Source organism: Doryrhamphus excisus, chromosome 3, assembly GCF_030265055.1.
Source record: "Doryrhamphus excisus isolate RoL2022-K1 chromosome 3, RoL_Dexc_1.0, whole genome shotgun sequence".
In the NCBI taxonomy this organism is placed as follows: domain Eukaryota; kingdom Metazoa; phylum Chordata; class Actinopteri; order Syngnathiformes; family Syngnathidae; genus Doryrhamphus; species Doryrhamphus excisus.
In genome coordinates this window covers 21,508,255-21,525,625 of record NC_080468.1, presented here as the reverse complement: position 1 = coordinate 21,525,625, position 17,371 = coordinate 21,508,255, and the positions used below count along the sequence as shown (strand labels likewise).

General features: G+C 39.1%; 1 protein-coding gene across 39 annotated transcripts in view; it reads left to right on the top strand.

Annotated features, from left to right (window-relative positions):
- Positions 1-17,371, top strand: part of LOC131124820 (receptor-type tyrosine-protein phosphatase delta-like) — a 330,087-nt gene that overhangs the window by 270,017 nt on the left and 42,699 nt on the right. For 18 of the 39 annotated variants that reach the window (XM_058065610.1, XM_058065641.1, XM_058065636.1 and 15 more), the window contains 4 exons: positions 73-218; positions 3,660-3,801; positions 14,730-14,918; positions 16,234-16,242. In XM_058065610.1, the coding sequence (XP_057921593.1) occupies positions 73-218; positions 3,660-3,801; positions 14,730-14,918; positions 16,234-16,242 (486 nt within the window). Of the gene's footprint in view, positions 1-72; positions 222-3,659; positions 3,802-14,729; positions 14,919-16,233; positions 16,243-17,371 lie in introns of all 39 variants that reach the window. The other 21 variants (XM_058065648.1, XM_058065645.1, XM_058065646.1 and 18 more) reach the window with 2 other exon arrangements.

Sequence of the window (17,371 nt, the reverse complement as noted above, 5' to 3'; positions counted from 1 at the left end):
GCCTCTATTGCAATAAGATGGTGACCTTTGTTGTCTAACGCTGGATCATTTTTTTTGTGCGTTTCTCCACAGCACCACCAAAATTTTTACGAACCCCGAATGACCAAACAGGCGTTCAAGGGGGCGTGGCCTCCTTCATCTGCCAAGCCACAGGAGATCCACGGCCAAAGATCGTATGGAACAAGAAGGGGAAGAAAGTCAGCAACCAGCGATTCGAGGTATTAGGTCCATTGTTCTGATGTAAAATGCTCGATACAAAACGCACCGCTCTTTGGCTGCTAGCACACATTCACGCATCATATATCGATCACACGAAATGCTACAAAGCATTAGTATGACGCTTTTTTTTATCGTGCAGCATGCTTGGGGTTCGAGTTCGAGCAGGGATTAGCAAATCCCAATGTGAAATCTCTACCTACTCATTTTATGGTTATTATTGTTAATATTACTGTCAAATATTACTTTAAATGATTACAAGCATGATGGATATAAAACACTTTATGATTAAATCCAGATGATGATTAAAAATAGTGTAATTTTTACTCTAGTTTTTTAATGTAAAATTATGATTTTAGTTTATCTTACAATTTTTCTGCTTGTAACATGATGGCCTAATTTTTGTAAGTCATTTTTTATTGTTGTTCTGGTTGCAGTACGACTTTACTCTCAAATATTATGACTGTGGAAGATAATATATATGTATATAAATATTTTTTTTATATTATATTTACTCTTCTTCTTCCATTGCAGCTTGATTTCTGTAAGCTAATACCTTTTTAATCAAAATAAATCTAGTTCATGTAACCTTGCAATGTTTTTCTTGTAACGTTGTGGCTTTTCTCCACAATGTGTTTATTTTTACAAATTAAAAAATGGCATTTATCTGAATTATTTTACCCAGCTCTGCATATAATCCCTATAAACTTGAAACCCGGTAAAGAACAAATTTATTAGCAAAGTACACTTTAAATGGACTTGTAATCAGTAAAAAAAAAAAAAAATCACTATACCACAATATACTTTTGGTTTGTAGCAGTTTGTTCTGCACTAGCTGGACTGAAGCATCTTAAGCACGTAACATTTTCATTATAAAAAGACTTGAAGATTTGATTTAATGCTTTCATGCTACATATTTTTTTGACTTTATAATTTACATTATATGACTGCTTCCTTATTTTGGCTTCCATCTGCACGCCATACCCATCATTGCTGAACTCTGATAAGATTTCTATTAATTCCTGCGTCAACCCTCCACCCATATTGGCTTACATTATACAGTATATGCAGTGTATATAATATATATTTCTATCCCTGATGTGTTATCAGAGTAACAGCATGGCTTGTTGGGCTGCATGTTGGCCCCATTCCTCGAAACGCAAACATTTCCTTGCTTTTTGCTAACACGAGCTTGCAAGCATGGCCAGTGAAATGTTTGAAATGCTGTTCTATACCGTGTGTGCATTTGTGAGAGAGAGTGTGAGTGTGTAAATGCCAAAAGTTTTTTTTGTGATAAAACTATGCTTAAAAAGTTTTGAGTTATGACACAGGGCTTTCTAAAACTCAGTGAGTATTCAATGTAAAGCATGCACAAAAAGCTACTGTGGAAACAAACACCGTCCTGTTTTTGTTTATTTGTTGTTTGTATGTGTCATCCGTGAAAATGTCGCACTACGTCACTTCATCGTACGACTAAATGTTTTGTTTGTGTTTAACAAGGGCCGCACCGACAAAATAGTAACATTTAAAATACTTTATCTTGTAATTGTAAGAAGTGGCATTATAGACGTCAGATTACATTGTTTATTCTCTGAAAAAAATTGTGCCAAAAGTACCATAGTCTGAAGGAATCTTGCAATTTCTGTCTCATAAAACAATAATAATTTATTTCTTGTCATCTTCCGCCATTTTTCACAACATTACAACTTTAATTGCGCAACTTTTTCCTTGTAAAACATCATTGTAATACAATATTACAATGGACTTTTTTTTCCTCGTCATCTTACCACTTTTTTTCTTGTATCATTGCCAATTAATTCTTGTAATCTTGCAAATCTTAAGAATATGAAGTTTCTCTCAAAATAACTGATTTATTGTCACCTTCTGACATTTCTCGTAACATTACTAATTTATTCTTGTAATCTTAGGTATTTTTACTGGTATTGTTAAATCGTTATTGTTACAACTTTATGACTTTTATATTAAAATAATGTTTTTTTTTTTTACGTTTTACTTTTTTCTCTTGTATTTTATTCACATTATTTAACTTTTTTCATGTTACAGTTCATTACATTTTATTGGAAAATTATATAGCTTTTGTCTTCTAAATAGGGATGTTCTGATCAGGGTTTTATGCTGCCGATTCCATGAGTGAAATCCATAGAAACCGATCATATATATTAAGTATACATTTTTCAATTGATTTGATAATGGTCAGGGGCATCATATGAGGGAAAAAGTGGGACAATTCCAACATGCACTGACTGCCAGGGGGCTCAAAAATAGGTAATTATAAAAAAAATATGGGGGGTTTGCCTTATTTTTTTCAAGAGAACCTACTGTATATCACTGGTGAAACAGTATGAGATGCCTATTATAAGGAGACTTTGGATATGAGAGTACATTGTCTAAGCTCTAGCAGGACCTGCCGGTATCAAAGTGAAGTATCCAAGTAAGAGAGCAGTCGGAAAACCCGGTGTCCTATTAATTCCATTTATTTTCCGGGTTATTTGCTTAGCCTTCAGACTGCCACGCACATACGAGTGAGTGTTGTCCAGCGTTGACTACATCAGCTGTTGTTTGAACCTTGAAATGCTCACCATACTCCATCAAGTCTTTGTTCATCAAATGCTGTATTGAATAGGAGCTTTTTTAATGTTCTACCCTGGTGAGATATTTGTTGTGGCATGTTCTGCAGGGTGTAAAATTTATATCACTCTCACAAACTGCCGGTAAGTTCCACACGACAGTCATGATCATTTTGGGTTTGGCACGCCTGCGCAGAAGGGAAGGAAAATGGGCGGGATGATGCTCGTTACAGGTTGAATGCTGAAATAGTACGAGCCAGAGATGATCGGCGTTGGTGACCAGCATTGATAGACATTTATCAGCATATTCAGATCATGTGCTTTTTCACGGAAACCACACGGTGGCCGATCGATCGGAGCATCCCTACTTTATATATTTATTATAGTCATTTTAGATGTTTTTCCGTACTCTTTGACTTTGTCTCATAGTACTGTACGTACTGTATATTTATATATTTTTGTTTCTGTTCAGTGTGGCCCTGATGCTGATTCGTATTTGTCCCATTGACGTGATCCAGTGTGATGCATTTTATAAGCCATAGTACGTTACAACTTTAAGAGTGGGATGCCTTCCGGTTTAATGTTATTTTTCTACCCAAGCAAAATTCATCCAATGAGGAAAATTTCTTCCCATTCTTAAAGTTAAATCAGCAACTTATGACAGTATTTGTTGTTTATACTTGATGCTATATAATAAACTTTCTGTTGAATAGTTGAGTATAGGACAATAGGTTTGTGTCGTCCCCATCATCAATGTGTCCTGACTGTATGGAGGGTCCCATGTTCCGCTGTTGGACCCCACCCGCCCCGAACAACTAATTCTCCTTTAACACACAGTATTTCTCGCACCTGCAGGTGATCGAGTTTGACGACGGCTCTGGTTCGGTTCTACGCATTCAGCCACTCCGTACGCCTCGCGATGAAGCCATCTACGAATGCGTCGCCTCCAACAGCGTCGGCGAGACCAGTGCAACTACACGCCTCACCGTTTTACGTGGTAGGTCGCGGTTTTTCTGTCATATACAGGATCTTTGACTAAGGTTTTTGTAGACACGCAAAGGCGATCAAACTCCTGTCATACAGACCGTCTTTGACTAGCGTTTTGCAGTCTGATGTTAAAGCCTAAAAAAATAACATAAAACACTGCAGGCTAAAGAAAAGACGCCCATTTGCATAATTTAGCTGGCATGTTAATTATTGTGCCAGGGTCTATGCAAATGACTTCAATCGAGAACGAAACTTAGTCGACAGCTAATGGACTTATCAAAGTTATGTAACATGAGCATCTAATGCATGGCTATTCAACTAAATTATTCTGGAGGGCCGGACTACCAGCGTTCTGCTCAAAACGGGGGACGAAGCAATCAGTAAGAAGGAATTTTGCAGCACATTTTTAAAATTAAACAAAATTAAAATTTGAGTAAATGGCCATCCTTCCATACGTTTTCTATACTGCTTGTCCTCATTAAAAGGGACCAATCACAAAGGAGTGGGTGTGCCCGGAGGTGGGCCATGGGTGAAATAATTTAAAACAGACCATTTTGGACATCAAAGGAAATACAATTGGAATAGGTGCAGATTCTGGAAGATCGAGAAAGCTTTCTGTGCAGATTATCATGTGTAGCTGCTCCATGGGGGTCCACAACCCGATACAAACGGCCGAAAATGAGCATAATAGGTTCCCTTTAAGGTCAAAGCTGAAGCTGGAGCTTATCCCAACGGACTTTAGACAAGATGAGGGTACACTCTATATTGGTCAAACTAAGCAATCAGTAAACAAGAATTTAAAAGTCCATAATAGCAGCTTTGCACTCAAAATAGGGACTAAGAAACCAGCAAAAAGTTAATAATAAAATTCATATAAGTTCGTATTAATAAATTTTGCTAAAAATAAAGGAATAAAATCACCAACCAACAGGAATTTTATTTGAAGATTTTATAAACCGTGTGAGTATATGTCTGAATAAATTCCATAGGAAGACTAAGAGGAATTTTTAAACTTCTGTAATAACAGCTTTTTGCTGAAAAATAGTGGTTATGCACTGTCATACTGCTGTCAAAGGCAAATACAGTACACAGGCAGCCCTGAGGTCAAAAGGCTTGTAATAACTGGCTAAAACACAATGAGTGTTGCGGTTTTGAGGGAAAAATAGAGGCTGCCAGAGTGAAGTGTGTTCTATTATGCGGCACAATTACACAACACGGCAAATGAGCTCCTATTGAAAGGAGCTAGCAGCTTCTATATGATACAAGACAGGTTGGTGGCCCCTCCTATCCCCCTTTCTCTTCCTCACTAGCTGGCGGGCTTATCTCCCCAAGCGAGCCAACAAAAAGCCCTTTGGGACTGATTTGAGAGAGAAAAGGTCCACATTGCAGGTACCTCCTGTTTACCACCCTGCACAATGTTTTGCAATTTATAACTGAGGGGATGCGCTCAAGCTGCAATAGCATTAGCATCTTTATTGCAGTTTCTTTTTCCCTGCTTATTTCCTCATGCTGCATCCTTTTAAAAAATACATTTCGGTCGTTTTTCTGCAAGAAAAGCAAAAGGTGATAAGGCCAAGATGCCTCTGCATTGCCAAAACATCATAGCACCTCATACACAGTTTCCAGAAAGGGCACATTTGCATGCTAAACTACGAACTGTGATGCTCCAATATGCTTTAAAATGTAAACAAAAAAAGGAAGAAATGTAAAGACGGGGGGATTTATAAAGCAATCTGAAAAGCAACTAAAATGTTGAGTTAGGAGCTATGAAAAATCCAATAAAAGTACTAAAAGGGAGCTTAAAAAAACTGAAAATGAACAGAAAAATCCAAATAAAATCAAACAAAAGGTTTAAAAAATCAATGAAAAATGTACACGAATCCATAAAAGCAAGTAAAACAATTCCATAAAAGAGCTATTCCATTCCATTTTCATCCACTTATCTGGATCCGAGTCCTGTGGGCAGCAGTCTCAGTAGGGAGGCTTGCCAGTCCCCGCCACCTCCTCCAGCTCCACCAGGAGGACACCGAGGCATTCCCAGGCCAGCTGTGAACATAATCCCTCCAGCGTGTCCTAGGTCTACTCTGGGGCCTTCTCCCGGCTGGGCATTCCCGGAACACCTCACCGGGGAGGCGTCCGGACTAGATGCCTGAGCCAATGTGAAGGAGAAGCGGCTGGACTCTGAGCCCCTCCTGGGTGACTGAGCTCCTCACCCTATCTCTTAGGGTGAGTCCAGCTACTCTACGGAGGAAGCTCATTTCAGCCGCCTGTATCCATCTTTCGGTCATGACCCAACGCTCAGCTCTCTTTTCACCACAACTGGACCGGTACAGCGACTGCATTACTACAGCCGATCCACCTATAGACCTCACACGCCCACCTTTCCTCACTCGTCAGCAAGACCCCGAGATACTTGAACTCCTCCACCTGGGGCAGGATCTCATTCCCAACCCGGAGAGAGCACTCCACCCTTTTCCGACCGAGAATCGTGGCCTCTGATTTGGAGGTGCAGAGTCTCATCCCAGAAACTTCGCACTCAGATAAAAACCTTCCCAGTAAATGCTGAAGGTCACAACCCAAAGAACCACATCATCCCCAAATAGCAGAGAAGCCCCCGAACCGGACTCCCTCAACACCTTGGCTGCACCTAGAAACTCTGTCCATGAAAATTATGAACAGAATCGGTGACAAAGGGCAGCCAACATTCACCGGAAACTCAAACAGACTCAACTTACTGCTTGCAAAGCGAACCAAGCTCCTACTCCGGTTGCACAAGCACCAACTGGGACATTGTAGTGCGCCTGGGCAATCTGGTCTTTGGCGGCCAAATCTCGTTCTTAGGACATGTAATAAAAGAACTAAAGAAAAAAAACAACATAGACACAGACAATCTAAACCACTGTATCTGCTTTGTGAGGGCAGCCTACTGTATGCTGTCACTACAAGTTTGCCTTATACATTATTAAGACTGCCAAAAAGCCTGAAAATGGATAGTATGTGTAAATGCATGTGGCAAAAGCAGAGAAAAGCAATGTAACGTTACACAAAAGCCTTCAAAGCACACAATAAACCTCCTAAGGTCAAATCTAGCCGCGCTTCCGGCGGGAATGATGTGTGCACCGGGTTGTTGGAGTTCATGATTCAGGCATGATTAAGGATTTATATTGCATCCTCACACTCCCATTATGCTGTCAACAGCCATTTCCTGTGCACACACACACACACACACAAACTTATGTTGCTGTGTACAAGTCGACAGTGGGAGTGGAAAATGAGAAGCTGCTCTCCTGTGACGGAAAAACAGAATGCATCAATTCCATTTGTGAGAAGAGAAGAGAAGGGATAGGATGGTGCTGTAGCAGTGCTGCCAAAAGCTGAATCGTCATTCCACATACAATGGAAGTGCCCCTGCATGATCACTGATTATATTCTAGGACAATACTGCAATACTGCTATTTTGTTGCATTTACAAGCAGTTCTTTTTTATAAGAATAAAGTCTATCTATATAGTGAACTCTAGTTGTGTTGTCTCAGAGCCAAATAGTGTCTAAAGCTAACTGCATATGATATCATTGTTTTTTTGCGGATTGGCAGCAGAAAACATGCGGTTCCAGTGCTATCGATGACGTGACGCCTTGTGGTCGTTCCACAGACAGTTATCGCTTGCTCGTACGTCACCAAAAGTGACAAGTTAGTCATTATTGTAATTAAAAAGATGAAGCTGGCTGTCCCTGCAGAAATTGATCTCCCCACTGGAAGAAGAATAAACGCACCTCTTTGTATATTACGTGGTAAATCAAGGAGGCCCAATCAGTATCTGGAAGCTACGCAAAGTGATTTAAGACCAAGATGCTGCCAACGGGATTGATGTCACGGTCGTCAATGAGAGGGAGGGGGGGGAAACATCTGCCGGAGCCACAAAAGGCATTTGGTTGGCTTGGGTACATGACAGATAACCCCCGGCCCATGTCATGACTCAGTATTTGTTTTTGATCAAAGCAAAGGCAGCCTCGTAAATTCATAATAACTGTCTATACTGTCGTTTCTAAGCAGTGTTTTTGACAGAATAAGAGAAAAAAAGTAATGTCTGTAAACTAGTGAAGGTTCATGTTGTCAAAATTGATAATAGTGCATTTAGGTAAATGTACTACTCATTTGGCTAAAATACACAAAAGTCCTACTTTTGCTGATTTACTCCATGTAGTTAATGTTTGGATTTTTAAAGAAATTAAGAAAATAATAATTTAGGGTTGGAAGAAATATTCTTTGACCCTTTGTGAACTACTCAAAATCTCCTGGCGAGTTATAGTTTCACAATCATAAGGCTGGACACACTGTATTTATGTTCATGAAACAACTACACACAAACAGTCTTTGGATATAATTATAGACATAATAAGTATGACAACAAGAGAGTAAAGTTGCTCAGTGACATAATACATAACATAATATGAACACAACATAATACAACACAATATAACACAACATAATATCCATTTTCTCATGGGACAAAAATGAGCTCCTAACTAACCGCATTGTTCGTTTTAAAAACATAATATCACTTTGGTGAAAAGTTGCATTTGGAGGCCGAAGATGAGAAACTAGGTGGATAATTCCAGCTCACTAGCTAGTTAGCTACCTCCACTGACAGGTAAAGCAAAGCATGTAAAGAAATATGCAAGAAAAGTCAAACACCAATAGGTTTGACAAGAGAGTGATCAAACATGCTGGCATTGATTGATGTCGCGCTGTCGAGGTTGAGGTTTTACAGACTGTTGATTCTCGCAGGACCACGTGCATCCGTTGTCAGCTCAATACAGTGTAGGCAACCCAACGTGTTGTGTTGTCATGACATGAAATGTCATTATTTTTTGTGATATGCTGATCATGTCCTTGTTATGGAAATTGCCAATGCTAATCTTTGGCCCACTGATTGGAGCATCCCTATTCTTTGATTAGTACTCTTTGCAGTCTATAGGTCAAACTTTATTTTTTTGAAGAAATGCAAAATAACTTAAATGAATGTCAATATTAAAACCTTCTCTAATAAAATCTTGGATAGGAAAAAACATGGTGCGACAGAAGGTTATTAATATATATTAGTATATTATATTAAACATAATATTGGCATTGTTACCTCCACTAAGTGCACTAATGCATGTCTGCTAAGGCTGCAAAGCCTCACATAACCCCCATTTTCCATTACTTGCAGGATACTAGCAAGCTTTTTAGCCATATCTATTATTAAAAATAACTGAGGCTTGTTTTTTTTTCTCTCCCAGGAGACATTTGCCAGGGTATAGACCCTAGTCAGTGTCTCTCTGACGATGATGATACAGCGTCAGTGTCCTGAGCCATGACCCGTAAAGATGGCAAGCAACATCAGACAATGCTTAAAGGCTAACTACAGTAACATGTTCACAGCTAGAATTCCCCAGAGAACTGGTAGTTATGCTTCTGTACATTGGCACGCAAAAGCATCACCGTCTTCCAGCGGATTTCAACTCAACAAGCCTCCAAATGTGAAACACACCCAGGGCAAGTCTGCTGTTACTTATGTCAACCGTAGCACAACAGTTTAGATATATTTGACTTTTTGGTAGGGGCTTTTCGCATTTTTCACATCAAATCAAATATTATTGTCGACATCTTTCCATCAAAAGCACACAACAGCATGACCATCTTCTAATGGATGTGAGCACAACAAGGTTAAAAATGTGCAACACAGCCAGGGCATGTATGCATTTTTTGCCATAACATGTAACAATTCTGACATATTTGACGTACTTTGAAGCTGTTCAGGTTTTTCCACACCAAATAGCATTTTAGTAATCTTGCGTTCACTGGAACGCAGCAGCATCGTCATCATCCGACAGATTTGAACTTCAAGGTTCAAAATGTGCAACACACACAGCTATCAGCTATAACACATAACAATTATTATATATACTTCAAAGAAAATATATACATTATACATGCAGTACATATTATACATGTGGATTCAAACTAGGTAAGTAAAAACTACAACATACAGGATAAGCATGCTATAATTTTTGTCAGCCATAACACATAACCTTTATGGGTTTTTTTTTCAATAAGCACACAAAAGTACATAATACATCCCACCTTTAAACACATTTTAGTGGGTGACAGAAACCCCGTTTTATCTACGCCCAGTCTCCCCAAAAATCATATCTGTTAAGGAAATTACCGAACTACCTTTCACAGGGCCCTAAGCTAGTGAGGCGTAATACCACTTAGGCAAAGAGCGGGCCTATTCCTGCTAACACTCCTATTACACTAAATTGGAATTAGCTGCGCGAGCCAACAGTGGCACATTGGCAGCAATATTCATTAGCAACTTTTTACACCTGTGGACTCGAGCCATACGCTGATTCAGAGCAGACCATCTTTGTCCAGCTCTTTATATATATATATAAAACATAATTTGAACCTTTGTGACACATTGAACTGTTATCTGGGACATTTTCACATCCGTAGAATTAGTTTTAGCCCCAAGGTTGAATTGTTTCAGAAGAAAAAAAAAGGTTGAAAATGGTGCAGCTTGCCCTCTAACCTCGCAGTAACCTGTGCTTTATAAGAAGATATCGCTCAGCCTTTTGTTCCGGCTCATTGGGTTACTAAAGCAACCTGGTTTCCCTTGGGTGCCCGGCAGAAAGTCTGGCACTTCAAAAGAAGAGTTAATCAAATTCCAATGTTTGTAACCAAGCAGTGTTAGGTTATGTTATTTATCTACAAAATAAGGACTGGTTTTCCGACCTGTGATGCTCAAATTTCACAAATGCTTGTCAGTCCGCGAAGGGTACCAAACCAAATTTCATAGTGATGCTGCTAAATAGCGGCCGCACGGTGGCTTAGTCATTAGTATGTTGGCCACACAATCAGGAGATCTCAAAGATTTGGTTTGAATCTCCAATGGGCATCTTTCTGTGGAGTTTGCATGTTCTCTTTCCGAGTACTCCGGTTTCCTCCCACATTAGGTTAATTGGTAACTCTAAATTGTGTGTGTGAATGGTTGTCTATATGTGCATTATGTGACTGGCGACCAGTGCAGGGTGTACCCCGCCTCTTGCCCAAAGTCAGCTGGGATAAGCGCCATAGAAGATGGATGGATGGATTCTTCTGATTACACGAATAAACCTAAACCGAGAATCACCTGTAATCATGAATTTGAATCTGATCAAATACTGTACAGCACACACCCTTTACCAACCCACATATTCAAAGATAAACTGTGGTGGTAAGGGGACGTTGCACAAAAACTGTGGTACTTGCAAAGCTGACTCATTTATGAGGTTGTAACAAAACATACCAAGATAACTATGCAACACATAACCAAATATAGCCACATACTGCACTTCCTGTTTCCTTCTAGGTCAGCTAATGCATTTGCAAGCCATGAAACGAGGTAATTCCAAGCTACGTCCTCGTTAGCACTGTGCTATCATTCACTTGATTAGTGCTCCATCCCGCCCTCCTCTATCTTCTTTTTGGAATTTTTTGGAGCATGGAAAGAGCTTTGATCAGTGCCCCTCAACTTGAAGTGATACGCCGTGGAGTAGGATAGAAATTGCTTCGGCACATGCTGCCGCCACGATACCGTGGGTAATGTTTTGTGGCCTGCTTTCAAAATCATATCAGGGAGAGAGAATCAGATTGATTCCTAAAATGAGTCAGAATAACCTTCAGGGCGAAGAATGTGTTCACGGTGACAGAGTTATTTGAGTTGCAAACAGTACATTTTGTCACACACTTTTGTGCAATGAGTGACCTGTGACTGTCTTGGAAACATTTCTGTAACAAATGGTATCAGATGTGGTGTTGACAGTTACCATGACAAAGAGACTGATTTCTCGAGCAGGTTTTTTAACCTTGCTCTATAGACCTGAGTGGGATCTTTGATACTTGTGGACAAGAGCTAGAGACCATGCCCAGTAGCCTCATTCTCGAGTGTTGTGTACAGCATTGGATGCCAACCACTCGATTGCGATCCACCGTTCGATTTTGTGGGACTTTCTCGGTCAATCCTGAAAACATTCGATAACATAAATCCATTTTATAAAAAAAAAACCCGGTCCTTAACTTTTTTACATATGAAAAAAAGTATACATCAAAATATCACATGGCGTAGATCTTGCCTAGGTTCATGGCCGAGACCGAGGTCCTGTACCCTGTACTAGTGTACAGGATTTTCACTTGTGTGATGGGAAAAGTGGGATTGTTGACTGTTGTACAAGTTTGATTCTCGAGTGCCTTGCTCAAGAGAATAGGTTTAGGAAATTGAAACTGGAAGAATTCCCATAAACAGACCAAACACCCTAATACCTTTTCTGACACACAACCAACATTTACCAGTGATTATTAAGTTGTTGCTTAATTAAGTTGCTCTCAGCTCTATGCCTAAGAAACACAATTTAATTGAATTTCACCAAAGTGGCACTCGAGACAAAAAAGCAAACATGAAATATTCCCTTGAAAAATAAATAAAAAGCCAACTTACTCACCTAATAGTGGGAACCATGGCGACGGCGACTCTGCTGCTCAAGTGGCTTTTGATGCTCACTTCGGATGGCATGTGGCTTTTTAGATGCCACTTCAGCTTGCAGTCTTCATGGCTTTTGCACGCTCTATTCATAAATAAATTTAAACTTTTCCATACGTTCCCGGCACTGATATGGCTAATTGTCGGCTACAGTCACACTTTTTTGGAAATCTTCATTAAATTTCATGAGGCTGCAATGCGCCGGAAACCAGCTTGGCTTCACGAGAGACGGCATCCACGCCCGCCAAATGACAATCATGGCTGCCTTCCAACAATGCTTTTGGGTACTTGGCACAATGAAAAGGAACCGCTACCTCGGTGGATAAATCTTGGATAAGAAAAAAATTAGTGAATGACTGACTTCAGACTGAACCAGAAACTTTTCCACTTCCTGGTGTCCCCACCTGAACTTGCTCCTGTGTTGCACTTTAAAGAAGAGTCTTGCTACATTTAAGGTTGAAGACACAATTATGTTATGCTACACGAGCAATCAATCGCCATGCCACAAGCCTCAGGGGCATTGCTGTGTTTTTGAATAGAAAAACCGGATGTGGCAATCTGTGTGAACTACAAAATTCCATTTGGCAAAAAAATATTTATATATTTTTTTCTTACTTAGCCCCTTCTTTAGACAGCATATTAAAGCGAGCTATTATGATCACAATTACTCACCAGTAATTTTGGTTCCAAAATGTAATTTAGATCTGCACACAAATAATGACATCCAGGGGGGTCACTCGGTTTTAAAAACAGGGGACTTAGCCCCCAGGCTATATTGCTCTATAGGAGTGTCATCTTGCAAGAATAAAGCATAATCATATATCCATATTTGAAACTTTCTTGCGGCAAAAGTCATGTGGAAGTCTATCAAAATGTGAATTATGGCACTGCTACTATGAATGATAATGAGCCCCACATGAAACACTAGATAAATAGATTAATTTCAATGCCAAGATATAAAGAAAATAGTTCATAAAAAATAAATGAATGACATGAGCATGAATGACATTTACCAAAAATGGTCGTCTTCTTCTAGTCATCCTCATAATAATCAATCTGTATTAATATTAAAAAAAACTCCAAAGCAGTCACCAGCCGTTACCCTCACTTCACGTCATTGATATGGATGTATACTTTAAAATAAAAAAATGCAAAATATAAAATGATGTAAAATCTATTTCCAGTCACCAATAAAATATGTCATACGCTTCACTTTTAGGGCTTAAATCTGCATAGTGTCGCAAGTGAGCAATGGCAATTAAAGAGAGAAGGAGAGAGATCTGGAGCTGATCTAAAAAATCTAAATCTAAATCTAATCTAAAATGTACAATCGGTCACTTTCTTTGCAAATAATCGAAAACATTTGATGTGAACTGCAACACAGCTAACATCTGGCTTTAACGACAGTTCAGCTTAACAGGGCCATTCAAAAAAAAAATGTCTACTTCAGGATGCGAAACGCCAAAGCTTGTGTGCTGCATTTATTTGCCAGTAGCCAATATAATTACAAATTTACGTTTGAAAAGGGTGCAGTCCCATCTGTAAAATAGCCGTTACAGTCAAAGCTGAAATTAACAAGGAAAGGGAAAGAAAGGACTCCCCCCCCCTCCTCCTCTTTAGAGTTCTACCTCGCTGAGCACTGCAATTTCAAGGGCAGCCTAAGACAAGGGCGGCTGCTGCTGTTTTAACACATGCTAGCGTACTGTATATTCAACAATGGCTGCCGCACGCTAAATGAGATGGAAGAGAGAAATGCTGAAGTCACCTTCTATAAAAAAAGAAAAGTGCTGAGGCCTGATGCTTGCTGTGAAAAGACCCCCAATGACAATTTGCACACATTAGCCGGCGGCGTTGCTATCGGGGGTTGGCGTGGGGGGTGGTGGCCGTATGAGTGCCAAGTGTGAAAAGGACATTGGCTCCAAAAGTACCTCCGAGAGCAGATTTCTGGCTGGTGACAGAAGGCCATATACACATAAACTCCCAAAGCCATTAGCAGATTATACCCATTGATCGCTCAAGCTAACTATGGAGGTGAAGTCACTATTTCCTTGTACGGTAACACTCGATATAGAAGCACCTGAATTGGTAGCCAACGCAGCATAAAAAATAAACATTGTTCTGATCCCACTTCTGATACCAATTGTCACAGAACTCTGAGTTCTACGCTTACCTGGATGTGAACCAGGTGTAAAAAGTTGATCTGTTCCAAGTAGGCTTGATACTTCTGACTCCTTTTGCTACTGTGGGTAGCGATGGATCAATAGTGTAGTAGTAGTGCTCTTAGGTCCGCAAGTTCTTCAAATACTTAGTTCCAAGAGTTCTATCCATTCGAATCGTAAATTTCCCCTTGTGCCCTCTCACCCCCCCCTCCCCAGAGGACCAGCTGCCCCCTGGTTTCCCCACCATAGACATGGGCCCCCAGCTCAAAGTGGTGGAGCGAACCCGTACGGCCACCATGCTCTGTGCTGCGAGTGGCAACCCGGATCCTGATATCTCCTGGTTCAAAGACTTCCTCCCTGTCAATACCACCAACAACAATGGACGTATTAAACAGCTGCGATCAGGTAGGTTTAGAAAAATGTTTTTACTGTGTTGTCCTCTCTTAATTTAATGTACCAGTGGCTTTCATTTTTTTAGGTCATGACATCAAGTATTTCCTGTCTTATTGTATGTTTGTGTGCTACCTGTCCTCCTTTGTCTTCTAGTCTTGGGCGACCAATTTGCTGTTTTTCCTTTTAGACACATTGGTTCTTTGTTTTTGTGGGTTCCATCCTTTTCATTTATTTTTGTTAAGTCAATCCAAAATCAAGAAAGTCAGAGTATTTGTTTTTTTTTTTGTTGTTGTCAGTGGTATATGGACTTTTATTGTGACAGAAAAACAAATTCAACAAGACACGATAATTGTCCATATAACAGTGATTGATGTTTTTTTTTTTTTTTCATTTTATTTGCCTTTACACTCTCAGAAAAAGTACCTTCAGGGATACAAATGCTTGTTACTGCAGTGCTACTCGAATATTTAGTAATGTATGTGTTCCCTGTTTGGCTTTAGGAAATGTAAAACAGGAGTCCAGCAATTCACTTTGTGGGGTAGATGAGTGAAGAATAGTCAACAAATTAGCCATTTTCTGGATATTTTTGAAGCTCGAGTGGTACAAATTTCTCCTTAGAGTCCAATAATCCACTCTATGGGGTATATTTGTAAAGTTAGACACAGAGAGACTGAAATTGTTGGATTATTGTGGCTGTCGAGGCGCTATAGCTTGTTACTGTGGTGCTATGTACCTTGCACTGTACAACTTGGGAGCTTATATTTGGTCTTGTAAACAAATATGTTCACTTTGAGGTGTATGAATATAGATAGAATATAGATAATTCACCAAATAGGGAGGCTTGTCGCTTACGCCTTACACTTTGGGAATACAACGCCCTTTTGGCCTTTGAACATATAAAGTTTGGACCCCAAGGACAGCAATGGTCGGATTATTGTACTTGTTGAGCTACATTTCTACCCTCAAAGGTTTTGCAGCTTGCATACTGGAGTTTTGAAGCTTGGGAACGTACTTGGGAACAAAGCACTATGAGACATTAGAGTCCTCTGGTACCCCTATTTCTGACAGTGTATTTTACCAAAAACCTAACCAGCATTATTCCCTGCAGCGTTTACTTGTAAAATGTTTGTCAACAACTTGTATGTTTGTCTGGTCTTGTCAACACAACTAACCTTGCACTACTTTTCTTCTTAATGCTTTTATAAACAAACCAAATTAACAAAGTCTTATGCAAGTTAACCCCTTTCAAGAATACCATCATATATTCTTACCCTTATTATGTCTTTCTTCTCTCTATATTTTTTTTGTTTTTGTGTTTTTACTACAGAATCCTTTGGTAAGTGCTGACTTAGCTCTAAAGCGCACATCACTCCTTCCCACTAATTCTTTCCAACAATTACAATTAAAAGAATGCATGGCATGGATTTTACTAACAGATGAGTTGAGGGTACTATATTAATACTGTAATACTACTACTATTAGAGGCACAGCTCACCTTCACATACACTTATTTTCAACTAATGGTAATAAATGTGGGCATTTAAGGAAGTGTTTAGGGAGGTTTGTTGTCTTCCTTCTTCAGTAGATGGTCCTTCGACGCTGATGATGATGAATCCTGCACAGAACTCTCTTCTTGTTCTGTCCCTTTCCTGTTTCTTTGTTTATTTATTAGGGGTGTAACGGTACGCCATATTGACGTACTTTAGTACGTACCTCGGTTGGGGTTCATTGTGCGTACAGTAGAGGAACAAAATGCAAAACATACAACTGCTGAATTTTTGTAAAAACTGCAAATTCTCCAAAAGTAATTTTTCAATAAATAAAATTATAAAATTTGACTTAAAATAATGAACTGAATGTAATCTTGGGAAACTTGGCAGATGGCAAAAAAGAAAATGACGATAACCATACAACCAGAGGAATTCAAATTCAATATGTATTGTATTATTTTATTGAAACTTCTTTTAATGAATTAAAAAATATATATAAATCAGAATATGTGGTCAATTGAGAAAGCACAGGAATGCAAAATATCCTGAGATATTTACCTTTACATGTTTGCCAGTGATGGCAAAAAAGGGAAATATGAGGAAGTGACTTCTGAAATATATATTTTAAAAATAATTGAATAAATTTTAGAAATAAATTAAAATACATTTAAAGAAACATATCATCATTAGACTTTTTAAGTATATATTTATTTTTTTGTGATTGCAAATATATACTGACTATATACATATTTAATGTACGTTTTTATGAACTTCAGCAAATCTCTTAACTTAACCTTTTTTTTTCCAATTACCAGTGACGGCAAAAAATACAAATCCTACAGGAGAATTTTACCACAGTTATACTTCCTGTCGCTCACCAAATGTGTTTTGAAATGTTCCGCACCATAAAATATGATTACAAATACACGTACCGTTACACCCTTGCTATTTACTGTTTACATTTCTTCCAAAAGC